The following is a 27,954-nucleotide window of genomic DNA, read 5'->3' on the forward strand; positions in this document are numbered from 1 at the left end:
CGAGCGGCTGACAGAAGGGGCCGGCGGCTCCTGCACTTCTGGCGCCCAGGCCGGTGGGCGCGCTTCTGGGGTTCACATCTGTGCTGGGCGCTCTCGAGCGGCGTCCCGGTGTGGCCAGCGGCGGCCGTGCGAACGGTCGGTGCCGGCGGCGGGATGTGCTCGGCCGGGGAGGTGCTGCGGGGCGGCGCCGGCGGCGGGGAGCGCGACGAGGACGGGGCGGCGCCGGCAGAGCGGGCAGAGGAGCGGGAGCCCCGGGCGAGCCCGCGGCGCAGGCGGCTGCAGGACGAGGGCGAGCAGGTGAGCGCGGGCCGCGGGGCAGGCGGCCGGGCACGCGGCGAGCGGTTGACGGGCGGGGCCGGGCTCGGTGGACATGCCCTCCGGTGCCTCACCTGAAAACAGCCGGCAACTTGTGCTACGTGGGCCCTCGGCTCGCTCGGCTTCAGAGCACACTGCACGCGCCCTGGACGGTGTGGGCGGCCGGCCGGCTCAGCGGGTGGGGAAGCGTGTGTCGGAGTCCCGGGGACACCGGGACTCTCCCCGGAGCAAGTTTCACAGCACCAGCGAGCAGAGCTCAACTTCATTTTAGAAGTGAAAACAGAAAATTGCTTTCTGTGAGCACCATAGCAAAGGAGGCTTTACTAAGAGGCCAGACATAATAGAGAGAAACTAGGTACTTTGTAAGTTCTCTGAATTTGATCTCATTTTGAATGTAAAAATTGAATTCTACGTGGGACGTTTTTTTTTTTTTTTTTTTTTTTTTTTTTTTTTTACGTTCAGTTACAATAGTTAGCTACTCAGAAATCCTCCCTAGAAGCAGACCTTTAGAAATCTCATAAGCAAGCCTATACTGTTTGAATAATCAATTAAAACCTGTCTCTTGTCATCACTCCCCATTTGTCCTTTTCTCTCACATTTTCGAAAACTAACATCACTAAATAAATAACTAAATACATTAGTAAAATAAAAACATTTTAACACATTGCTTAAGAAACAAATACAGTGCTGTGTGGCTTTGGGCTTATTCACCATATGGAGAGTAATTGTTCATCTTTGTGACAATATAGGAGCTAGTGACAATCAAAGAATTGGTAGCTAGGAGATCTTCTTACTGGTTCTCTTTCTGGTGGCATTTCTATTTAACTGTGCCATGCTTGACAAAGTAGATAAGGTCTTGATTTCCTCTTACCTTAGTTGCTCAACTGGAAAAGACAGCCACTAAAACTTTCCCAAAAGTAAATGTACAAATGGTTGTACCGGCATAAGTGAAATACTTGCCTTAAGTGCCTCTGGATTTTACCAACACCATGCCATGGACATTGTGAAACTGTTAATAGAACTAAGAAAAAGGATTCAACAAAAATTAAAAATACATTCTAGGAAAGAGATACCCTATTACATGCCTGCTTCCTTTATTGTGTCATGAAATTTCATTTTTCTGTGCTCCTTACACGTTACTACATCATTTGCCTGTGTACACTAAGCTCTCACAATCATGAAGAAAACACCTGAACTCTTACCTATCTGTACCTGGGAACCTCTTATCAGCAAGTCAGAATTGGTACAGCCCAACCCAACGACACTGAAAACTTTTGTGATCCATCATATTTTGGCAACAGTCTATCAGAAAGCCTGTTTTCTAGGTTTCTTTACAACCTGCAAATGAAATTTTAAAATCTATGCAATGTTACATAGAACTGTTTTTAGGCATACAATATCTAGAAGAGAATTACAGTTGACAACTGTAAAACATATTGGAGTCATTTTAATTTTTCATTATGGAACTATTCTCTTGTTCATTTTGGGGGGGAGGGGTTGCTGTTAAGGGTACCAGACTTCAAATTACAAATGTGATAATTCTGGAAAATTGCTTCCTACATTACTTAAAGTTTACACTGAAAATTTCCATAAAATCAATGACAGAATCCAAAATGGAAGCTGCACTAATGAGCTTGTCTTTCTGTTTTCCTGCTGTCTTTCTGCTCAGTGTGTTCAGTTGCTCTGAAGTTCAGAGTCCCAGCCTCCTGGGTGTTTAGAGGGAACTGAAGGCTAGAGTCCTCTGGAAGGCCTTAATCTTGGGTGGGGCCAATGTGGTGTATTCTAGAATCACCTCGCATGTGCATCTCAGCTTTTTGCTAGTTCCTAATCTTGCGTGTTATATCTCGCTCTGTTTCTGTTTTCTTTTCTGATAAGAAGCAGGCCCCACCCCTGGGTTCCTTCCCAGCCTGTAGTCTCCACATCCATCTCTCCCATCATTTACAGTTTGTCCTTAGCTCATACTCCATCTGAAGGAAAGCTAAGTGGTATTCTGGCCTGGATCTTTGCAGGCAGGGTGATTGACAAAAGAGGCCCAGTTCAAACCCTTAAGAAGGCAGCCTTGAGAAAAAAATAACTGCCTGATTAGAAGTACAAGTCAAGCCTGGCAGAGAGATAAGCAAGGACAAGGAGTAACGTGTGCTGTTCTCTGGGCAACTGAAGAGATTAGGCATAGCTATACCATATAAGTTGGTAATTGTGTTCATGAGAGATGATCCAAGCATACTGATTACAGTGACCACATGGTGGTTTTATGGATGATAAGTGCTTGATAGTTAGAAGGCTGAAGTTCTCTGGGTTTTATTCTGCATCTGTAATGTCAGTGGCATTTGCTTTATTACAACATAGATTGCAATTCACAATAGCCTGAGATGGCTGTGTTTACAGGAAGCTATTAATTTTAAGGTCTTTGTTATTGTACAAGTGATGTGTACTTCAGAAACTTAAAAATGGCATGTGAAGAAAACAAATGCTTGTGAAGAATTAGTCCAATACCTTGAAGTCAAGCACTTGGTGTTACTGTCGCTCTGTGTTTTGGCTAACGGGTCCATGTAGACATCATGTGCTTTAAAGGAATTTTCTATCTGATTGATTATGTTTAGAAGTTGGCATTATTTGCCATGTCAGACTTTAGAAGTTGGCATTATTTGCCATGTCAGACAAGTCCCGTGAAAGAATGATTTTCAGAGCTCCCTTATAGTCTATCCTCCTAACAGTGTACACTTAAGTGGCTTCAAACTTTCTGTAATTGAATAATGTTGTATAAAAAGTATCCATTACCAATCAGAACATTTCTGTATTGAAATAGATTTCCTAGAAGTGGAAAAAGTAGGTCAGAGAGTCAAACTCCGGGAAATGGCTTGAAACAACCAAAGGAATGCATTCAACAAGTGTGCCACCTTTTTGTTATTGCCTGGATTGGTTTGGTTTGGTTGTTTGGTTGTTTTTTTGAGACAGGCCTTCACTGTGCAGTTTTGGCTGGCTTAGAACCCACTGGGTAAAACAGACTGGCCTGGAACTTACAGAGCTCCACCTGCTTCCTTTAAAATAATGATGCTTCATTTCTGGTTTTTGCCTTTTTGCAATGCCTAGAATTTCACAAAGAATTTTACTTAGAAATTTAAGTAAATAAGAGGGACTTCCATGGCAGTATTTATCAAAGTTTTTCACAGGTGATCTGGAAAAATAGCTAGCCTCTGTGTCCTTTATGGTCTTATCATTAGAGGTACGATTCACGGTGGGTTGTGGATCCAGAGTACAAAGGTTTGTACTTACAACTGAAGCTTTAGGTGAGTAAATAAACCCTCTTCTGTGGGCTTCAGTTTCTTCATTTGTATAATGAGAATGAGAATAATGTCAGCCTCATAGGAGGGTTGGAAGAATCACATGAGTTAATAATGTATGAAAAGTACTCTTAGAGCAGTCCCTAGTATGTTAGCTAGCATGCAAGTATTAGCTGGGAAACCTAATTATCAAATCAACTAGAACTGAAGAGAAATCTGATAAGATTTTCCACAACTATGGTTTGTTACGATCAGTTTTCCCACCAGCCTGGTCCCACAGCTGCATCAACCCCCAAAAACACACAGAGACACTGTATTAGATGTAAAGCTGTTGGCCTGTTACTAGTGTTTCTTATTGGCTAGCTCTGTCTTAAATATTAACCCATTTCTATTAATCTAAGTGTTTCCATGTGGTCCTATCCTACTGGAGAGAGAGTCTGGACCTTCTTCTCTCAAGTCCCTACATCTTGACTCTCCTACCACATCTCCCAGAATCCTCCTTGTCTCCTAGTCCTGCCTATCTTGCCTTCCTATTTACCAACAGTGCTTTATTCGTTAACTAATAAGAGAAACATATTTACAGAATGACATCTTCCATCATCTCTTTTCTGTCTAAAATAAATAGAAGGGTTTTAACTATAACATAGTAAAATATATAACAAAACAGTTATCAAATAAGAATTATAGTTAACAATATTTAGTCCATTAGCATTTAGTAAGATTTAAAGAAAATATTCTTAGGACTGGAACCTGCTGGCGTTCATCTGTCTCTGTTGTAAGTTATTTCCCCCCGAATAAACATCTATTCAGCCTATCTGTTTCCCCTGATCCTTATTATTCCACGACAATGGTTAACAGTTAGTCTGGGCTGAAGGTGCCCTGGAGAGGCACCCTCGAACTCGGCATTAAGTATTTGCTAACAAGGATTTTGATGCAGCTAATCTGAAGTAAGGTCTCACACACTTGGCCTCTCCTAACAGATTCTCAGTTGGTACCAGTGCCATCATTAAGTATTTGCTAACAAGGATTTTGATGCAGCTAATCTGAAGTAAGGTCTCACACACTTGGCCTCTCCTAACAGATTCTCAGTTGGTACCAGTGCCATAACCACAGAGCACACTTTGGCAGGAAAATGGGGGAAATCTAAGTACACTAATCCACAGTATTCATTGTAATTGCCCTTCAGCAATAGTATCAGTATGGAAGTATGTAAGGAAGCTCTTTCACAGTTTTTCCCTGAAAGTAGACTGCTGACAAGTCAATGGGTTTGCTCTTGATCCTATTAGTCTGTAATGGAGCAGAGGAGAACCCGGGTCTCTAGACTCCAAAGCCAGTTAGTTCTCTTATCTTCACACACAGTCACCGTCATGAAGAGCAGTCTCTTCTAGCTCCTTTACTTTCCCTTAGATTATGTAGCCCAGAACTAGGTATTTGTCTGTATCCACAGTTTCACATCTTTTAAAAGCAGTTTGCAAACAAAACTGTGCTGATGCTGTTTAGATGATCGATAGTTCTCAAGCGACGATAGTTTTGCCTTAGGATCTATGTGACAATGTGTTGACATTTTTGGCTTTGACACATGGGGTAGTATCAACAGGTATCCAATAGAAGTGGCCCGGAGTACTGCCAAACAGCTGGTGATTGGCAGCGTCACTGGATTAAGAAAGAGAGTAAACTAGGTGCTGTAGAACACACTTGTAGTCCTGGCCAGGGCAGCACAGTGAGTTCATGGTCAGTTTAGACTGTACAGAGAGTAAGACTGCCTAGAGAAGGAGGACTGCCTAGAAGATTAGCAAAACACACCTCTGGGTAGTGTGCAAGGTCACAGAAGGTTAGAGACAGATGTTAAGCTCTCACCTCTTACAATGGATTCATACTGTGACAACATCAGGAGGTGTATGCCTCCCTTCTTTTGGCTGCCTAATGGGAACTGTCCTCTCCATGCCCTCTACGCCCTAACTCCGAATCCATGAGCCAAAACGAATCCTGGCTCCATTAAGGTAGCTAGGTGAGGCACTTTGCTCAGAGTGATGGCTTAGAATGTCAGCCATGCCAAACCCTACTCAAAAATTTGAGGTGGGGGGGTACAGTGCTATGAGTTGTAGAAAGTAATTACCCTGCTAGTCTCTGTCCCAAAAGGTGAAGTAAAAATAGCGTATATCTTGTCTTGAAGTCTGTATTTACAACAGATAATCCCAGTTGACCACTTATCTGTGTCTCTTTCAGCACATCTAACAAACTTGCTATTTTTTCCCTCTCCTCCACATTCTTTTCTGCATTTTTCCTATTGGGCTCATTCTCCCGTGGCATCTCTGTTCCTTTCCATTCACCTCTACCACACTGACTTTGCCACATCCTTCTCTTCTTTGTTGAGGTTATTCTGAAACAGCAAAGGTTTTATAGTGTGATAGTTCTAAGTTTGAGCCCTGGCTTTACTGCTTTAGGAACCTGAACCCCGTGACCAGTTGTAACATTGTGACCTCATTTGTAACAGGTATGGTGCCATCCACCTCTTCAGTGAGATATTCTTTATACAAAATGCGGGACACACACTGGGCCTTCAGTGGGTACTACTAGCTCCTTCTATTTCTACTTCCTGTTTCCTCTTTGTCACCTTTCCCTCTGGTTCTGTTCTTATTCCCCTCCACTAATCACATCATAGAACTGCATTCTTTATGGAATTAATGTCATCTATTGAATAAGTATTACAATTTTCTAATCTAAAATTTTAGATAAATTGTTTTATATTTCTCTAAGAAAAAAAGACTGATTAACTTAAATTTGTTTTGTTTTGTTTTTTATAAAGAGCTTATGTTGACTTTTTCCCCTTTGTATGTCACTAATCTTTGACAGGAGGAAAAAAAGAATAGCCCCAATATCATTTTCTCCCTTTCCCACTTGAGAGAAATGATAAAGCAAGATTAAAGGGACAACGAAAGAAAACACCATGGCCGTCAGGTTGCCTCAGGGAGCTTAAGTTGAAGCATTACCTTTGTAGCTTTACACCTTAGTCTCCTGTCTTCAGTTTTTCCTCTCTCTGGGCTCACAGTCTTATCCTCAATAGCAACCATTTATCTGCAAAAACATATTACTCTGTGTGTGTGTGTGTGTGTGTGTGTGTGTGTGTGTGTGTTGCACCTCCCTGTGTATAGGAATTAATAAGACATTTGAAAATTAGCTTAATTTGAGCAAATAAATTGGATTTTCAATAAACTCGGTACAAAATATATTTTCTACTCTGCAATTCATTTTTTTCTTTTTTCTTTTCTTTTTTTTTTTTTTTTTTTTCCTTTTCTTTTCTATCTAAAAGGGCTTTTCTTTTTTCCTTTAACGTCATTGGCATCTGTGCTTAATCTTGGCCTAGGCAAAGATAATGACCTGCCTATTTTCCTACAGCAACAATTGCAGCTTATTCTGACCAAAAGGAAAGCATAGTGCAAATGCTTTGAACTTTGGGAAAATGAAGAGCAAAATCTTGAATACGTACTATTGAAACATAATCATAATTAAAGTTTTGCTTTATTTCTCTGATACCAGTTTTAGGGTATATTTTTCATTCTTCCAATTAGTAAAAATTATTTTAATCCCGTTATCCATATTTTTATCTACATATGTGCAGAGTACCTACAGAGGTAGAGAATTTAAATCTGAAGTCTTGTGTATTATAAATTTCCTCAGTCTCATTCAGAATATCTCATTCCAGTTTTCAGGGTAATTTTTCGTATACCAGAAAGTAACCTTACACTACTACAAATTGATAATTGAGAAGGAAAATTACTTTGTAGGAAACGTGTTTGATTTGGGCTAATTCCTTCGTGGTGACTTCTAACTTACTGTATACTGTTTTGATACTACTGTTTATCATTAGTTCATACAATCACTTCTAGCTTACTGTATACATTATTGTTTATCATTAATTCATACAATGAATTCTAGCTTACTGTATACACTACTGTTTACCATTAGTTCATACAATCACTTCTAGCTCACTATATACACTGCTGTTTATCATTAGTCCATACTTATTTCAGTAATTTGTTTTTTATCATATAACCATCTCTTTCTACTACAACTGTGTTACTATCTTTGATAACTATCAGTAAAACTGAACATATTTTTTAATATCATGTTATTTCATGTTTGCAAGTATGAATTATTTTAAATTCATTGACTACAGTTAGCTAAAATTAAAAGTAAAATGAGTAAAAATTCTAGTATGTTTCAGTTTGTAATAATTTCAGAGACTACTTAAGATCTAGCCAATAGTCTCAGTGATTTTTATCTATTCCTCAAAAGTCCATTTACCTTTATTGGCTCTATCTAGTTTAGAGGGAGATAAATATAAAAGAATATTATAACTTTGCATATGGTAATAAATGACAAAACCATAAATTCATTGGTAAGTTGTATAACATGAAATGCTATGATTAGGTAAAGCTTTATAAAGTTAGTAATTATAAATATGTATCATCTGTACATTTGTAGACAGTGAAAACTGTAACAGGTAATATCCAGTAAACATGAAACATATCCAGTCCTATTATAAATAAAAGAACTTACAAGTTAGGTGGGTAGGGAGGTGGGAGAGGATCTCGGAGTAGTTGGGGAGAGGGGAAAAAAATACGATCAAAATATATTATTTGAAATTCCCTAAGAGTAAATAAAAACATATAAAGAAATAAAAATACTTAAGATTGACCTAAAATTATTTAAGAATTTAAAAAGAAAAGATGAGTGGTGTGGGTGTGAATTTATAGAAAAAAGTCCAAAATAAGAATATTCTCAGAGAGGCACAAGTGAGTTCAGTCTTTTGGTGGGAAATCTCTTTCACACCCCATGAACAAGTTATAGTTATTGTCCAGACTGTAAGATCCTCTTGTGCATTGCAGGAGGTTACTGAAAATCATGATGTACAAAATAGGCTGAGTGTCTCTCAACTAAAAACCTCAAGTCCTCCAAAACCCAAATCTGAAGAGATGCCACAAGTGGTAAATTTTGCACTTGACCCAACAACTCAAGTACACAGACACACACACACACACACACACACACACACACACACACACACACACGTATTCATTTATCCTTAGCCAGGGTTTAAATCACAAATACATTTTATGTTTAGTGCTGTGCCCTATCCCCTTTTTATTGTGTTGTTCAGTTATGCTGCAGTGCATTTAACAATGTAATGAAAATGGTGTGACAATTGTGATGATTCCCGATGTTTCTGCAGTCCCATACAGTCTAAGTCTTTAGGCACTCTATATTTGATCACTGCTTTTAAACACAGTTGTTCTAACAACCTGGCCACATACTACAAGTGAGCTTTTCCTGTCCACTCATGTTAGATGTTAATTTACTTTAGAAAATGAGTATGATTGTTGTATTACAGAAAGTTTTCTACATGCTGTTTGTTGTATGTTTTTGGTTTTGCTTGCCTATGCTTTCTTGATGGCTTCTCATCTATTCAACCAAAAATCCAGAGTTGAGTCGCCTACTGTTTTCCAGGTCCTGTTCTAGGCTGGTATATTTCTCCTCTAATTAATTTGGCACTCTCCATGGAGTGAGGAGAAACCAAGCACAAAGGAACTAGTCAATAAATGGATTATAGGTACTGTGAAAAATAAAAGTGGAGAAGATGTCTTGGGATGACGGGTATGGATGGGGTTGTTCCTTAGAATGGGTGACCACAGAAGGGTCCACTGCAGTGATGGTGGACCTTCTCAGAGACTGCGGCTCCCCATCAGGTTCTCACGTTTCCCCCAGCCATCCTTGTGCTTCTCTGTATTTTATTACTATATTACTCATTTCCACTGTAGCAAGTTCAAATCCTTCTGGAAAGATCAAAGGATAAGTAAATTATGGACATGTTTTAATTATGACTACAATCATCATTATATACACAGGGGTATGCGTGTTCAACAGAGTAGGTCAAGCAACAACGCTGTAGTCAGTTCTGTCCTTCCAGCTTTGTGTGGGTTCTGGATTGAGCTCATGCTGTCTGGCTCGTGTGGCAAGCACCTTTACCTTCTGAGTCATTTCCCTGGCCCCTGGACTTGTTTTAGTCAGTTTCAGTGTCTGTCTCTCTGTCTCTCTCTGTCTGTCTCTGTCTCTCTCTCTCTTTCTGTCTCTGTGTGTGTGTGAGAGAGAGATGTATGTATGCATGTATGTATGCATTTCTTGAGGGGTTGGGAAGATGGCTTAGTGGTTAAGCAAGTTTGCTTTGGTTCATTCAGTCACACCAGTAGATCACATAGTGGCTCACAACTACCTGTAACTTCAGTTCCAAGGATCTGAAGCCCTTTTCTGATTTCTGTGGGTACCTGCAGACATGTGGTACACACACATTTAGGTGTAAACAAATATACATATTAAATCTATTTTAAATAATTTCTCAAGAATTATAACCATAGCTCATAATGCATTCTTTCACATTTTGTTTTGTTTTTAATGTCTGGTTATAACGTTGGTAGTAAGGGATTTAAAGGTTTGATTCCTTGTTGAGAAGGAGTGAGGATGAGAAAGAAGTTGTTATTTTGAGTAAAGCACATTAAAAAAAAATAACTTCACACAATATGTTTCAAAGCACAGTGGCACTCTGTTGGATTGAGTTCAGAATTTGTTGTCAGAATTCTCCTGTGTTCATCCTTATACTCGGGAAGTCCTGCAGTGTGTGTTTGACTTCAAGGTTCTAATAACACGTAGCTTGTTTATAGCATCGTTGTGACGAGCAAATGTCTGAGATATGTGTAAGTACTGAATAAGGTCATTGAACAAACAGCTGGTAAGCAAAGAAAGGCAGTGAAAATTAAGTGACACAGATCAGTTTTAAATTACAAGAACTTTTTTCTGAAGAGATGAAAATTTAATAATTTTCTCTTGACCATGATATGACTTAAAAGATGAAGTCATTTTATCTGTGAGGTGGTGCATGCCTGTAATCCCAGTGCTTGGACAGGGTGGAGAAAAAAAGGATTAGGAGGAGTTCAAGGTCACCCTTGATCACATAGCAAATTTGACACCATCCTGGGCTAAATATGACCCTGTCTCAAAAAAGGCCTCTTCATCATGTAAACTATAACACATTAATACTATCATTAAAGTAGGTGCAATCTCTACTGGAAGGAAGTGGAAAGTCAATAAGATCACCTCCAAGTAAATGACGAGTTCTAACACATGTCTCAGAAGGAAATGACTTGGCAGAAGTTGAGCAAAGGATGAAAGAGGAAGGCGTGGACAGAGAGCAGCAGACTTTCCAGTTACTCTTCAGACAGCACAGTTCACTAAAGCAGAGCATCCTAGAGAAAACAATCCAGAGTGAATGACTGAGCCTGGCACTGAGCATGGTGAATTTGGGGTTTCAGGATCTGAGGAAATGCTCAAGTGCAGTCTAGAAACCTGAAGAGCTGCATGGGCTCAGAAAAGACGCTCTGAACTATCTCATGATTAGGAAGGAAGAGGGTAGCCATGTTTAAATATGAGGATCTGCATGCCTACCCGTCTTTACACACCCAGCAGCTTGGTGACAGGGAGTTACTTTGCATACCTCACAGCACCTGCTTGCTTGTGATGTGCAGTCCATCATTTGTTAAACTGAAGCCAACTGAATACAGGGTCTGTTTGTTTTGCAAGCTTCCATGTTACACGACTCAAGGATTGTGACTGGTCAGAGTCAAGAGTTTAGCAATCAAAGTCAGGTGGTACTCGGGTACACCAAGAGCCAGAGTGCGGTTCCTGCAAGACAGCAGCCATCAGTCGGTCTACAAATCCATCAAGTCTATGAAGGCTTGTTTGCCACAGCGGGGCATAACACGTACTGCATAAAATACCGCTGCAAAACCTACCTCCAGGAAATGTTTTTCGGTTTGGAATGTAACTATAGACTGTGTGTCTAAGCAGAAAACTTCTCGTCCACAACATCATAACCCACCTAAAACAACAAATAGACTCAGATAAAATCAGTTGACTTTATTTCTATGTGCTATTTTTCAAAGATTTTTTTTCACAAGAAACGTGGTAAACCCATATTCTTTTCTTTTTAGATTAGTCTATTAATTATTCAGATTAAGATACAGAGTAGTGAGTTTCATCATGGCCTACTCACATGTATATACCATTATACTTGGTTCGCATTTGTTCCTCTCTGGCACTGTCCTCTTCCCCTGCAGCTCGCTTCTTCCCTCTTCCCAGCTAGTCTCCACTTCTGCTTTTTTCATTGTCTGCTGACCTCCGGTAAGATTGCCTCCTCCCTCATCATGATGCGTGCCTGAGACTTTCACATGCGTGCATGCGCGTGCGCACACACACACACACACACACACAGATTTAAAACTAGGTCTCACACATAAAGAAAACGTGTTTCTCTTTCTGAGTCTGACTTGCTTCCTTTAACATAATGCTTTCCAGTTCCACCTATTTCCTATAAATGTCAGTTCTCATTTGCATTTCCCTAATGGGTAAGTATTTTTTGTTTTTTGCTTGTATGCATTTTCCCTTTTATTTTTTTCATTAACTATCCCATTTATTGACTGTTATTTGGGTTGGATATTTAATTCTTGCAATTCTTTTTATGCCCTTGCTGTTGATTCCATCTGATGTGTAATCGGTAAAGGCTTTCCCCTCTTATCAAATCTTATTTAGACTAATGGTAGCAGAAGCAACCTGGTACCGCCTATAAAATGTCATCTTGTTCTGAAAATTCTAGAAAGTTATGCTTTCATTTTCAGTTGATTCTGTAAATTTTTAAATTGCCCTTATTTCTTCAGTGGCCCTTTGATCATTCAAGAGTGTTTTGTTTGTACAGGTGTGTTCCCCCCCCCCAGTGTGTCTACGTGCTTGCATGTGTGTGCGTGTGTACATGTGTAGGGGTATGCATTCACATGTGTGGAGACTAGAGGTCCACATTGGACATTACTCCTCAATACAGTGATCCACTTTGTCTTTTGAGACGAGGTCTCCCACTTAGACCTGGCACTCACCAATCAGGCTAGGCTGGCTGGCCAGAAAGTCCCCCTGGGAACCACCTATCTCCACTTCTCCAATTCTGGAGTTACAAGTGTGCTAACCACCCCTGGCTTCTTATGTAGATGTAAAGGGCCAGACTTCAGTCCTGTGTTTGCACAACAAGCACTTTACCAAATGCCTGGCTTCCCAGCCTATCTGTGTCTCTACCAAAAGCCTAGCTTCCCAGCCTATCTTATCTTCTTCCTAAGGTCTCTACTTTTGTTCCACTGTGGGCTGAGAAGACAGAAGAAATTATTTTAATTATCTTCTATTTGTTAAAGCTTGCTTTTTGTCTTAATCTGTGTTCTGTTTTGAGGAAGAGTCAAGTCAGTCTGTGGTAACTGAGAAAAATGTATATTCTCTATCTGTTGGGTGGAATATTCTGAAAATATCTCTTTCATTTGATTTGTTGTAATCCAATTGATATTTCCTTGTTGTTTTTTCAGTTTTAGTGACCTCGGTAGAGGTGAGAGTGACATATTGGAGTCACCCAGTGCTTTTGTATCTAGATCCGTTTGACCTTTATGTCCATTATGTCCCTTAGGTGTTTGTTCTATGAAATTAGAAACACCTGGCGTGGGTGTGCTTATTCACAATTGTTACATATTCTCAAGGAAATTGTTCTCCTTACTAATATGCATTAAACTCCTTTAGCTTTTCTTAGGAATTTTGAGTTGACATCTACTTTACCAGGTATCAAAATAACTATGCCAGCATGTTTGGGGTTTCCATTCACTTCACAGTTTGATTTTTACCCTTTAACTCTCAGCCTGTGGGTGTTTCTTGGAGACAACAGACAGTTGTTTTGTTTGTTTTTGTTTTTGTTTGTTTTTTTGTTTTTTTTGTTTTGTTTTGTTTTTTGTTCAGTTCAGTCAGCTACTCTGCATCTGTTGGTGAGCTGAGAGCTGAGGCATGTCATTGACATTTGTGTTTTTTTCTTGAGAGGTATTTACTAATTCCTGTAATTTTCTGGTTGTTTTTCTTGTTAGAGTGTTCTTTTCTCGCTCCCCTATTAGCACTAGGAATTAGCTGCTTTATCGTGTTGGACGTGATGGAACTTTCCTAGCTTTGATTGATCTGTTTCTCTTGTAAAATGTGTTCTTATGAGAGGGTTTTTCTTCCTTCTCTCTATGCCCTTCTCCCTTAAGTTTTTTCTGCAGTGCTGACTTATAATCAAGAATTGCCTCTCCTTTGCTTGCCTTGACATGTTCTTATTTGTCTGTCCATTTTAGGGAATAGCCTTGTTGGAAATAGCAATCTTGGTTGGCAGTTATTTGCTTTTGCTTTCTGGGATTGAAATACAACAATTGCAGGCTTTTTTTTTTTTTTTTTGCTTTTAGAATTGCTTACAAGACATGTGGTATTATTCTGATGTTTCTGCCTCTGTGTATGACTTGTTCTTTCCCTTACAGTTTTCAAAATGTGTCTTGGATTTTTTTTATATGTTCATTTTTTAATTTATGTGTGTGTGTGTTTGTGAGTGTATATGTGTCTGGGGTGCATTTCCTATGGAGGCCTTTTCGTTGACTTTGCCCTCCGTTGCTGGCTTTCCTCTCCAGGTGTTGAACTAAATATGTTTACTTCCTGTATCCTCTTTGAGATCAGTCGCCATTTCTGTTTTACCAGGAAACTATTGAAATTTTCATCAAACAGTGTACTTATCAGTTCGATAGCTTCAAAGTTATCATCTGGGAGTGTCTTTTTTCATATTTCTTGAATCCCTGTATTTCAGTTTGAATATTTCCTTGTTTGGCTGTCCCTTCTGGTGTTTCAGCATGGCATCTTGCTAAACAGATGATTGAACAGTCTCAATGCCCAGTGCTGCCCACAAGGAGATAATGAATGACCTGCTCTATCAGCAACGTGTGCCCATGCAAGAGGTAGAAATACACTTAAAATCCATCACAGTCACTAATACATCACCAGTGACTGCAAGATGCCTGGAAGAGACACGAGAGAAAGAAAGATGACATGAAGAAGAAAAAAGCAGAGAAATAAAGATAAATATTTGAAAGGAAGAATAGAATGCTGTGGACAGGAAGGAGGAAAAAAAAAGGCAAGAGACTAGGGGAGAAAGGGAGAAAAGCAAAAACAAGACATCTCAATAATGAAAGTGTACAGAAACAAATCACATACATATAAAAAGGAGCAAAAAATTAAAGCATCAGAGTATTTTCTTTAAAAAAAAATGGTAAAGTCAAAAATTACTACTTGTTTAGGAAGATACAGGAGGAATCATGGAGCACAAAGGTTGAAAATAAGTGAGGGGATTAAGGAAAAGATATTACCTCATAAAAATGTTTAAGTAATGTTAGATAAATGCATGAAGGGAAGTAAAAAGTTTAAAATGTAGTATATTAATGTTAAAATACTCTTTAACACTGAGAAAAAGGTGGGGACAGCCATCACAAGTGTCAGAAAAAGATATCCAGGAGATTCTGGAAAAATCAGGTCAAACATGGAAGGGAAGGACAGTTGAACTTGTAGATTCTTTGCTGTGATTATATTATGTCTGCACTAGGCAAGTATTGGATATCCACCTGAGCTGTCATCCACCCTCGCTATCTTCCTGAGTAGCTTGCCTTCTTTGTGTACCAGGAGCCTGTGTACAGACGCCCTGGTGTGGCTAATGTTTTAACTGGAGGATGTCTTCCAAGTGCGTGAAGAATGGGAGAAACAGTCACAGCAGTGAGGTTGGTACAGGCGGAGGACCTAGCTTCATACTTTCAAGTGGTCAGCACTCCACTAGAGTGATGCAGCCTTTGGTATCCAGTACACTCCAGGAACGTCTGAGTGAATGACAGATGAGATGGCTCGAGTCTGATCTGCTCGCGGGCCACAGGCTCAAAGCTTTCAGATGCCACGGTTATTCTCAGCTGATGAGGTCTGTTGCCAGCCCCTGACAGTGTACCTCCCTGCCTGAGCCCTCCCATCTACACCCTTTGGCTTGGCAGAACCTGACTCCCGCTCTTTTAGCTCTCTCTGGGTCTTCTCTTACCCAGAGTTGTGCCAGGCCAAATTAAGCCTCCCTGACTTGGTCTGAGGCCTGTGGGGTGAGATTTTAACAGTAGTTCCTCTCTCAAGATGGCTCCAGGCACTGTGGGTCACACAACATGGCAAAATGGAATTTCTCTCCACTGCTGACCCAGATGCCACAAGTAGATCTGAGGCTCATGAAAGCTGTGGACGTGTCCTGAGGATGGAGCTGCCCAACTTGTATCTTGTTTTCCTTTATAGGCTTTTGTTTCCCCTCCCATGGCCAAGAACAGCATGGAAGAGGCGGCGTTCAGTTTCACTGCATTGTCCATCCTGGTTTTCTGATCTTTTCTGGTACCTTTTCATTCCCTGTGTGGGTTTCCTAAGCTCCTCCTTTATTTCTCTCTGTGGGATGCTGTCTTTTTTTTTTTTTTTTTCTTTTTTTCTTCATATTCTGTTTCTGCTTCATCAGCTCACAGAGAAGCAAATCTAACCTGCTATCTCACACACAAGCCCTTCATTCATTTGCTATGCACTTTTCTTTATCCCTGCACATTCTTTAGTGCTATGGATGATGAAAAGCTATTAAAACCATTTTCCCCCTACTTAGTCCAGTGATTGATAACTTAGACACTTCACTTAGTAAGAATTGCACAGTGGTTATTTCAGAGCAGCAAAGAAAAGAATCAACCAAGTCACTGGACTTGACAGAAAAAAAAAAAAAACAGTACACAACAAGCTTTTGTTGTACAGGACATACTGAGCAACACCCAAGCCTGCTGTATGTTTGTATGAGTTTCTGAAAAATTGTCAGACTCATATGTATTATTGACTTTGATGAGACAAATCCCACTATGGTCCTTAGAAATTAATGAGAAATGAATTTTAAAGAAACTTTATTCTAGCAATGACCATTCATATATTTGAATATTTCTTATAAACATACCAGCATATTCTAAAACAGGAACAGAGCTTATAAACTTTTGTAAATCTGTACTTCCTTGGCCTAAGTACAAACTGGAAAACTGTAGCCTAAATTTCAACAGAAGAGTATTTACAGTGCATCAGCTTCTTTTAAACCCTTTGCAGTAAATTACATCAGACAGTGACGTCAGTGCTCTACGGAGCTAGCCCTCATCTAGGCAATGCTCTGTCTATAGCTTCTCATTCTGCAATGTTCTTAACTGCTTTTCTCTAAATGGAAGTGTAACTTGCCTGATATTAATCTGTTTTAGTTCAACTCAAGATTCTTTTATTTTTTTTCTTCTTTACTATGGGAATAAAAAGTTATAGTACAAAACCCATGAGTGGTCCTGGAGAGATGCTTGGTGAGCAAAGCACTTGATGTGCACTCCTGATCACATGAATTTGGGTCCTCAGAACCCAAAACTGAGTATATGGTAGCATGTACTCCTGTTACCCTAGCATATACTCCTGAGAGATGGGCAGCTGAGGCAGGAGAATTACCAGAATATTGTGGACCAGTTAGCCTGGTGTGTGTAGTAGGGACACCCCTGTCTCAAACAAGGCAAGGGTGAAGACTTGAAGTTACCCTCTGATCCCCACATTCATGCTGTGCACTTATGCACTCTTACACACAAACACATGCACAAACATACAACAAAACATGAATCTGTAAATAGGAAGACAGAATTATAAATTTAGTCTTAAACAGAAATAGTATATAACAATGAAAAAGATTGGGTCAATTCACATGAGAAATTGGATGAACAGTTATTGAGAAGTGACTGAAAGGATTTTGGAATGTGGGAAATGTACTAGAAACCATGAGATATGATCCTCTTACATCAAGGCATCTAAACATGATGTTTACCAAGAACACATAGTGGTCTAGCAAAAGGAATAGGGAGATTCCTTCAAGAGGAATGAAGAACAGTGTCCATAAAAATCACAACTGTCACGATAAACTAAGGTTATAAGTTGCTAGGAGAAAATGCAAGCCAAAAGAGCTGAATGTGTTAAGTTCAGAGGCTTTGGAAATTCGTAACTCTTTGGTAGAAATAGTCATGCTATTTCCCTTATGTATAATGCTATGTCCTATCGTGCTTTGCATGTGAGTCTCCTCCCAAGAGGGTAGCAAGGCAGTGTTCAAAGCAACCTTTCTTTTGAGAGGCTGAGTGGGATATGGAGGAGATTTGGATTAAGTAGTAGAAGAAGAAGACTTCAGTATAAAAGGCCTTAGTGAGTGACTCCAATTTCTTTGTCTCACCTTTCTTTTTTTTTTTTAATCTCTGTAACTATAATTGATTTTTTTTTTTTTTTAAAGAATTGTGTTGTCTGTTGGCAGCCTCACCATGATCATTGGAGCACACTCTGCAGGCCTTTGCTCTGAGATATTCCCAAGTATACTGCCACAAAGTCAAAAAGAGTTTGGAGTGGGGGATGGTAGCTCTGGTTGACTGAAATACACTTCTCTCTTTACTGTATATATTTAGGAGAGTGGAAAAATTGCCAGTCTCTGATGTTTCTTATGTTTCTAGTCTTTCCTGTGATTTTTATTTCTTGTGGCAGTTGGGATTGAATTTAGAGTGTTTTGGTGAACTCTACCCCTGCTTTTTTGCTGTAGTATTTTGAGACAGGTCTCATCAAGTAGCTCTAAAGGTCTTAGAACTTGAGCTCCTTCTGACATGTCCTCCCAAGGAGCTGGGAATTTAAGCCTGTGCATCATTCCTGTTTAGATGCTTGATCTTTTTGCTGACTTCTCTTCCTTTGTTTTCATCTGACAGACAATGACAGGATTCAGGTAAGAAAATGGTTTGGATTTTGTTTTGTTTTTTAAGAAAATTTTAAATCATAAATATCACAAGTGAGTGTAGGTGAAATATGATAGCCATATAAGGCCATTTTAAATTATTATTTTTACTAAATAAAATGGGTGAAGATGCTGGGCAGTGGTGGCACACACCTTTAACCCCAACACTTGAGGGCTAGGGGGCAGAGGCAGGCGGACCTCTCTGAGTTCAAGGACAGCCTGGTCTGCAAAGCAACACAGAGAAACCCAGTCTCGAAAAACCAAAAAGAAAGGGTGGCGGAATGACGATATGTATATTTAAACTGCTGTCAAAACTGAAACATTAAGGCTATTAGAATAGGAATGATGACATGATTGATTTCATATTAATAAGAAGACTTATGCTAATGAACACAGGGCCTTAGACACATAGTCATAGGAGCCATGCTGCTAAATGCATCTGCCCAGACCAGCTGTAAGCTATAAGGTGACTGTGACCAAATTACATATGCCCTTCTCTTCAGTGTCTTTCTCTCTGAATATCAATATAATTAAAACTGACCCATGAGCACTAGACACTTAATAAATTTTACTTTTATTAATGACTGTTATAAAGCCAGTTGGAAACTTCATTACATTATCTGTTTGCTGGTTTTCAAGGCTGACTCCATATTTCACTTTTTGAGATAAAGTGAAATAAAATGGAAGAAATTAATCCTTGTAAGAAATTAAATATTGAAGTATAGGGTTTTCTTGTTTGTCGAAGGATAGCTTTTAATTTTCCTCTCCAAAAGAAAAATATGTTCTCCAACTAAATAAAGAAGCAAGGCCACAGAGTATGTGATTGTCTTGAACAAGATTGTGTGGTGGGGACGACCAAGTTGTTTTCTATGCTACAAATAAATTGGCGTGCCCTACAGAGAGGCAGTTAGGGTAACTGTCTCTCTTTGACAGGACAGCTTTTCAAAAGAAGCCCCTGGTATAATTCCAGACCATTGGCAAACTTAAATTGCAAGTTGTTCAAAAGTCCTTCCAGTTAGGGACTTTTGTTTGTTTCTTTTTTTCAACCATATGATAGGTTGTGCTATAATAGAAGGCAGTTAAACACCTCATTTTTAAAAACATAAAAGTAAATATTTGAATATTCAGATTTTGCAAGCTCTCTTCTAAATTAATTTTTATTCAGGTTAAGCCAAATACAAAAGCATTTTGTAACCAAAAATATGTTTACTTAATACTAAATTCTATACTAGATTGCTAGCCTTTTGAAGTTAAGGTATAGCCCTTTAATACATTATTGACACCAGGAAAGTGTTTGCTGAATTGATTTTATTGAATAAACATATTTTTGAAAGCAATAAAATGACAAATGTGCTGAATATAAGTGACAGCTTATGGCAGCCTTGCTTTTATTTGTCTTAATGTGTATATTTACACATTAAAGGATGGAAAGATCATATTGACACAAAACATTCTTTATGAGATTCTGACATCTGAAGTTTTTAGTTTATCTGGAGCTCTTACATACGTATGTTATTGATAGAAGATATTTTAGTTATACTAAAAATTTTTAACATGCAAATCTGTGTATGAAATTTAATCTGTTAGGCACAGCTAAGAGAAAAGTTGGACTTTGGATATTCGATTCCCACTAGCTTTTCTTGGGCTTAATGGAAACTGAATCAGTTACCAGCTAAAGAACGTGGTAGAATCTGGAAAGCAAAGAAGGGAAACTGCCTGTTTACTCATTTCATACTACTAATTTTCAACCATCTAAACTCCTCTGGTTCAGTCTTATAGAAATTAGCCTTCAATTTGCCATCAAAAGTAACTAATACCCACAAATAACCATACCAGGCTTTTGGAACAATAAGGAATTCAGCAGACCCTCTCTGCAAAGCGTAGTTAACTGGTGTGATACTAAATACAGCAACAGTGTAGAGTGCCTGGAGCCATTTTAAAGGGAGACAGCAAATACAGTAACATTTATTCAGGCAAATCTACCGTCAGCATCTTCATAAGTACAGTGTTTGTGGCATTTGAGTGACACCTACCCCATCATTCCCCCTCGTGGTGCTGTATTAGAATCTCCATGCCCATCTCTGATCTAGAACTACAATTTCACCTGAAAGGTGGCCTCCAGAGTTTCTTACCACTTCCCCTTCACTCCCAGCCCCCTTTATGGAGCTCTTTTCTGTGTAGGCATGGCCAGTGGGAGCAGGCCTGTACCTTTGCAGCCAACCTCCACTAAGAAAGGGAATATAAGCCATAAAGGGGGTAAACAAAAGAAACAAGCAGCTATGATCATTGTTTTTAAACTACACCAAGCTGGCCGGGCTGTGGTGGCCCACACCTTTAATCCTAGCACTCGGGAGGCAGAGGCAGGGGAGATATCTGTGAGTTCGAAACCAGCCTAGCCTACAAGAGCTAGTTCCAGGGCAGGCTCCAAAGCCACAGAAATATACTGTCTCAAAAACAAAACAAAACAAAAACAAACAAACAAAAAAAAAAACTACACCAAGCTGATGTGGATAAATAAGAGAATCTGGGAAAACGATTGGCTGATGGATGTTTACTTGGGGAGAAATTACTAACCACTTACACCAGAAACAGATGACCACCAGCAGGTTCCTGTCAAGGATGCCTCTGGATGCTCCCTGTCTCCAACCAGGAAGCAAGAGAGAGAGCTGGGGTCCAGGACCTCAGACCTAGACCCCCCCCAGGTCATGCCCACACCTGTCCCCACACCCCAATGGATATGGTCAGAGCAACAGGTGTGGGTGGGGTTAGCTCACTACACTGGACATGTTGACACACATCTTTAACCCCAGCACTCAGGAGGCAGAGGTAGAGACAAGCAAATCACTTGTGAGCGTAAGGTCAGCGTGTTCCACATAGTAAGACCCTATGTCAAAAAATAATAATAACAATTGAGGGAAACCATGCTTAAAGAATGGATGAACCAAAGAACTTAGTCTTTCTTATGAGAATTCTGGAGTTAAAAATACAGTAATCCAAATGTAGGTCAGTAAAGCTATACAATCTCGATCTGGGTGGCAACTTAAATCATATCAACATACAAGTAATGGGATACTGAGGAGAAAGAGAAGATAAAACATTTGAAATAAAACTTCTCAAACTTGATGAAAAAGTTTTAGGTATACATAGAATTCAGGCAAACCCAAGTAGCATAAACATGAGAAAATACACAGACATGTGATAGCTAAAATGTTGAAAGGCAGAAAACCCTAAAAGCAGCAGCAGGAGAAAAACAATCTATCACATACAAGAGAACTTGAGGAAAGGAACAACTAACTTACCAGAACTTGTCATTGTGGTAAGTAAAGAAAAGAGATTGATGGAGACAGAGTAGAGGCCAGTACACCAGAATGCCAGTGAAGCTGAAAAACGATAGAGCAGTTGAATAAGCAAATTGAGAAAATCCAGCAAATCCAGCAAGCTTTGAGCTGCCATTTCTTTATTCCTCTGTTAGTAAAGCTCAATTACAAACTATACTCAAATGCTATCAAAAAAATTCTCTTTAACAAAAACATACATCCTGGCATGTGCACTGCAACACATTTACCTTCCTTCTTGTGACTTTCATGGGTTCATATTCCTGAAGATAAATCCAACCTTACTTTTTAATGTATTCATTTGTATTCTCTGAGTATTTATAATAATGGCTTATCTATTTATAATAATGGCACAGTATCTTAAAATTGTGCCTTGGTTTTTGTTAGTAGACTTTTGGAACCTGACCTCTTTATGCATGGTTTCTAAAATATGAGACTGACAAAATTCTTTTAAGGTTTGTCTCAAAAATACTATTTAAAGTCTTACCTTTATGTGTTATCATGAATAAGGGTTCTGAGAGCCAGCAGGGTGGTTCCCCTGGGAAAGCTGCTTGCTGCACAAGCCTGGAAACATGAGTTCAGTCCTCATAACCCATGGAAATGTGGAAGGAGAGGACCAACTCCACAAAACCATTCTCTGATCACCACATGTGTGCTGTGGATACCCATACAAACATCACACATGCACACACTTGCATGCAACAATAGTAATAAATAACGGAAAAAATTTAAAAGAATTTTCAGTAAGTTGGTCACTCTTGTCTTTTTGTGTATGTCTTCAATCACGGACAAACAAGGGCTGTCAGTGCCTCGCTGAGAACACTCTCTGGTAGTGCTGTGTAACCCTAAAAGGAGCTGTCCGTTTGAAAAATGTTCTTCACCGAAACCTCACACACAAAGAAGGAAGTCTGGCAGAAATCCCGGTGATTAATGTCAGAGCAGGGAAAGCTCTGTCTGCATCCCTGCCTTGGTTTACTGTGTGTGTAAAGTAGATTTTCTTACTGCAGTTATGCTAGGTGTATTTCTTCATTCTTGCTGTCTTTTTTTTTTTCTTTTGACATTTTAATGTGAATTCTAGTCTCTACTTTATAAGCTGTGGAAATGTACTAGTCCACAAATAACTTTACCTCATTTAAATTTTTATACAAGATGAAAATAGAAGTTCAAACAATTTTCCTGTTTGATAAACGTACTTTAAAACTGTTAGAAAAGATGGAAAGCAAGAATCATACTGACATTCATTTTGCTCTGTTACTGGCTTAAACAAAATGTTACCACAGCCTTCTTTTTCCAGAAGTGAACTATATAAGCTGTATCTGAAAACTGAGGTGTTCCCCATTCATCAGCTATTAGCAATGTGTGGGGATGAGGGTGTAGTCACAGAACTGACAGCTGCTGAGTATAAGTCAGTGCTGGCCACTTCTTCACCTATATATAAACAGACACTGCTGGGTAAGTCAATCAAGATAGTGCTGTGCCTGATGCACAGTAGGTGCTCACTGAAGTCACAGTTGCCCTGGAAGTAACAAACTCTGAGAAACACACAAGGACCCCAAAACTTCTCTGTGGACACAGAAGCACACACTGAGGCCCACTAGACCTTGCTAACTTACCAGCACTGTCCATTTCCTCTCTATATTGGCGGTGTCATCTTTGGTGTGTTTGAACTCCTATTGAGTTCATTGTAGGGATCTGATGTTTTCACAGGACCGAATTTTCTGACAACCATTTCTTCGTTGGCCACATTGAGTAGTACCATAATGAGGGGGCAAAAATTAGTAATCATTAAATTTGGCTCATAGGTATGTAGTTGTTCATTGTACTTATTTTCTCTAATTGCATATATTTGAAGAATATATGTGCATATAGAGAGACAGACAGACAGAAGCAGGCTGCAATAACTACAGCTTGCCCAAAGGTACTCTTCCTACCTTACCTTATTAGTCCACCAACTCCTACAGGACCTTTGCTGTCACTACACTTGAACTGCAAGGTTAATTAATTTCCAGCCGGAGTTACATATTGCAAGACTTACCTCTCCCCCTGAAAACCAGGGACATTTATAGACTTCATTCATTTACAAGGGCATTAAAGTCAATACTATTATGTTTGGCCTGGGTACTTTGTTTATACTAAAACCACAAAAATACTGAAAAAAAGTCTTAAAAATCTCTAAGAACTGCCAAAAACCTGAAGTACAGTGAGTATATGGACAATGATTGGTTATAAAGAGGGCTTATTTTAAAGCACTTTAAAAAGAACCCAAAAACACTATCAACATTAAACACCAAACACTAGAGGAACATTAAACACTAGAGAAATCTAGAGGTAGACCCAGAACAATTGCAAACTAAATCAAAGATTCTTCAAATGCTGCTGTGTAGGGAAATGGCTTAATATCAGCCAAGGACAAATTTACACGTTTCAGTGCAGTAACACATAAAAGTATGAGATGCTATTAAACATAAGATTAATCCAAGCAAATTACTTTCTTTTTTCCACCTATGTAGTGTCTTTCTGGTTCTTCTGTTGGCAGAGCCTAATAGGAACCAGAAATGTTTGCAAAATTCCAAAGGACTGTTGTATTGGTCAGTTTTTCATTGCTATCGTGAAATACCAGAGACAGGCTAATATATAAGAAAATATGTTTTATTTAGCTAATAGTTTTAGATTCTAAAAATCCAAATGAAGTGGTACAGGCTGATGAGGGCTCCGCCTTGGCCGCCTCACCTCAAGGTAGACTGCAATCTCAGGAGCAGTGTCTCTGTCTACACAGTGAAACTGGAGTCCAAACAAAAGCTTGGCTGAAACAAGGGCTGCGCCTTTCCTAAGAACTCTCGAAAGAACTGATAATCTATCTCTTTTAGAACCCCCATTTGGCATAACTTCCCACTAAGCCCCATCTAATAAAGCTTTCTCCTTCTATCATATTAAAGATCAAATCCTCAGGAATGAGTTGGAAACGTGAAGAACTAGCATGATGTTCTGAATTGTAGTACAATTGGACAATAACAGGAATTAACACTCTTGGAAGATCCTGTGAGTGTACATGGAGATTTACTAGGGACACTGACTTCTCAGTAAGCTTTCTGCCTTGTGTAAAATTAATCCTGTTTCGAAAGTTTGTCTCTCCTGTTGAGATTAACAGGAAGTGTTTATAGTCTCAGTAGTGTTTTGACAGGAAGCTGTGCAAGGTCCCTATGAAACCTGCATATCTAGCTGAGGCTTAAAAGGAAAGAACACAACAGCAATGGCTGCAGACCATCTCATAGTAACTAGTCATTCTCCAGACAGCTAAGCTTGAACTGTTAAAATCTTAGTTTGCTGGAGTATCTTCACCAAGACAGAGGGCCAGGACCCTGTTTCATGAAAGAGGAGATGGGCAAAAAGGTAGCCACCAGGCTCTCAGAGAAGAGAAATAAGAGCATCAGTCTTCATCTACATAGGCATCTTGGTGGGATTCTTAGCATCTGGAGAGTGAGTGGGGTGAATGAAATGTACCCACATCTTACAGATCAGTGGTCTAGCTGGGGATTTATTTAGTAGTGTAAGTCTATGAAATCAATAAGTGCTTTCTCTTATTATTATCTTATATTCTTGGAGATCAGAAGTCTAGATCAGCAAGGATGTACTCCTTTCAGGAGTATTCAAAGATACGTCCTTTTTCTCCTCCAGCCTCACAGTCTGACTACATTCACCACTCATGGCTGCTCCCCCCATCTTCCAACCAGGAACACAGCATCTTCTTATGCTTCATAACAACTCACTACTATAAAGGTTCTTGTGGTTAGATTTGTCCATGAGGTAGTTCAGGATGACCCCCTTCTCAGCATCAGGACCTTTCTTGCATTTAGAGACAACCACTGCCATGAGAAGTTATGTACTCATGAGTTGTGTATATCTTCATAATAAGAATTTACTAAATGATTACCAGAAGTGTGTGCCCAATTATTTGGAGATGTAGTGAGATTGTTGTTATTAAAGATATTTACATGTTTCTTATGTCCATATCTTGGTTTGTCTTTTTTTAAGGATGCTGAAGAATCACAAAACCACACTGGCGAACCCACTGGAGATGACTACAAAAAGATGGGGACACTTTTTGGTGAACTGAACAAAAACCTTCTCAACATGGGCTTCACGAGGATGTATTTTGGAGAACGAATTGTGGAACCAGTAGTGGTCATTTTCTTTTGGCTTATGCTATGGTTCCTTGGCCTACAAGCCCTTGGACTAGTTGCTGTTCTTTGCCTTGTCATTATTTATGTACAGCAGTAAAACATTGGACATTTGGTAGCCATGTATGTAACTGATAGAGCTATACACTTGGGCTTTTTGAAAGCCAAAATTGTTTGACATATTTCATATTGTATACTGGCTGTTTTATAATTAAAATTATAAATGAATTTCTTTAAAATGCAACTCTTTGTTATAACAAGGATGAATATATATTTTTGACTATTCAAACTCTTTTTCACTGCTGTGATCGGCACCTGCCTTTAGACACCTGCTTTCCCGTGCCAAATCTGAGCATCACCCAACAGTGATGGAGGAAATAGCACAGCATGGAGTTGCAGTGAGGTGGCATAGACCTTGTAAAGTCCCAATAAAACATTTTGGAAGATAAAAGAAGACGTAGCTAAGAATAAGTTTTCATTGGAAAGCTATTCCACCCCACTTCCATTGAACAAGCCCAGTTGGGGGAGATATTTTCTTTCTGTTATCTCTGTGTAGTCCAAAACAAACTAAATGGTAACTGCCGCATATCGCCATAGTGCCGTGAAAATGAATAACGCTAGCTGTTTTCTGAAGACTGAAAATAATATATTTATTATTGGTGGTGAAGTTTTGAGGTTAAATGCAACTTTTCATATGGTGTACTTGGGCCCCATTACATGGTTTGTGAAGTTAGAGTCAATTCTGGTGCTCATTTTTTGTGTGACTTTTTAATGCTGCACCCCTGGCAGTGCCTGTGATTTGTACCTAGCCAGTTGCATGTTTTTCCTAAAGACGTTTTCGGTGCATCTGTTTCCAAAGGTTTATAATTGTATAGTTCTTTTCTAACAATTATTCCAAGGTTTAAAACAATGCCTTTCTTGTCATGGCATGGAGTTTCTCCCCAAAAGAATGATTTCTATCTTACAAAAGAAAAAAAAAAAGTCATATCATTTTTCTTTGATAGCTGCATTGAAGAATACAAAAGTACAGAATAAAATCACATGCTTAAAATAAGAACTCGGTAGCCACTTGTAATAGTCTAGGGGTAAAGCCATTGGCTAGCCAGGTTTTTAATATGTACTATGGAGTTTTATATTGAAACAAGCATTTCTTTGTATATACTTTGAAAATGAAAAATGACTTTGTTAAAGAACCTAAAATCTTTTGCTTTTGCCTAAGAGTCATCTATTTGAAAAAAGATATTGAAATATGAAAATGGGATGGCGAAGTATTTTTGTTTGGCAGGGCATTAACTAAAGCAATAGGGTGTTTACTAGGCCACTTTGTAAAGTTCTTACTCTTGCAGTTTTAAACATTATTCTGTAAGAAATTATGAAACAGAAAATTATGAAAACATATAACTTAGCTTTCTAAAATCAATTAATTTTGCACAAAATAAATAAATAAGAAGGCAGGGATACTAACATGTATTGTGCACCTGTGTTTTATGCATAAACATAGGCCTCTAAAATTTGGCTTTTAAAAGACAAAAGTTTGTACTATACTGTGTTTTTATTTTGTTGCGATATTTTTGTAATCACCTTTCTAAGTTGAGTATCAGGGCAGGGTGTTTGGGAAAAAGTCCCCTGTGTGTACAGTAGGATTGCAAGGTTCTGTCAGAAGCCATGAGACTTTGCATATGTACACAAAATGCTAATGAGTACATTCTTCCCTAGTGCTACCAGGAAGGCTAATTAATTTCCTTTTGGAATGCAAAATAAAAGATGCAGTGTACATAATAGCAGCTCGGTTCTACCAGGGCTGCTTGTTGTAAATACTTTAAAAGAAGACCTAGTATTTATAATACAATGCCACATCAACACTATGCACGTGCACACTGGTGGAAACGGGTATGTTTTATGAAGAAATAAGGTGCATTTTCTGCGATCACCTCCGCAAACACTATGGATTAATGTAGTATTCCATCAGAGTTTTTGCTTAGTATGGAAAAACCCTTGATATAAAATATTTTCTCTTGTTAAACATGTTAGAACACAGATTGTACTATTTTTTTCTTTTTATTTTTTTTTATAACCAAGTCCATTTAAATGAA

The 27,954-nt window shown here is 39.0% G+C and overlaps 1 protein-coding gene across 1 annotated transcript; it reads left to right on the top strand.

The window, feature by feature from the left end:
- Fam241a (family with sequence similarity 241 member A) lies at positions 1 to 26,918 on the top strand. The gene is made up of 2 exons (XM_051185527.1): positions 1 to 297; positions 25,716 to 26,918. Exons 1-2 carry the CDS (start codon positions 154 to 156, stop codon positions 25,959 to 25,961), a joined length of 390 nt encoding a protein of 129 aa, XP_051041484.1. The 5' UTR covers positions 1 to 153; the 3' UTR covers positions 25,962 to 26,918.
- The last annotated feature ends 1,036 nt before the right edge of the window (positions 26,919 to 27,954 follow it).

The sequence above is a fragment of the Phodopus roborovskii genome, unplaced genomic scaffold, assembly GCF_943737965.1.
Source record: "Phodopus roborovskii unplaced genomic scaffold, PHOROB, whole genome shotgun sequence".
Classification (NCBI taxonomy): Eukaryota; Metazoa; Chordata; class Mammalia; order Rodentia; family Cricetidae; genus Phodopus; species Phodopus roborovskii.

Bases quoted from the DNA above. Each gene is read 5' to 3' on its own strand.
- Fam241a (XM_051185527.1), top strand. From the start codon at position 154: ATGTGCTCGGCCGGGGAGGTGCTGCGGGGCGGCGCCGGCGGCGGGGAG. The intron at 298-25,715 runs GTGAGCGCGGGC...TCTTTTTTTAAG, and splicing joins TGCAGGACGAGGGCGAGCAG to GATGCTGAAGAATCACAAAA.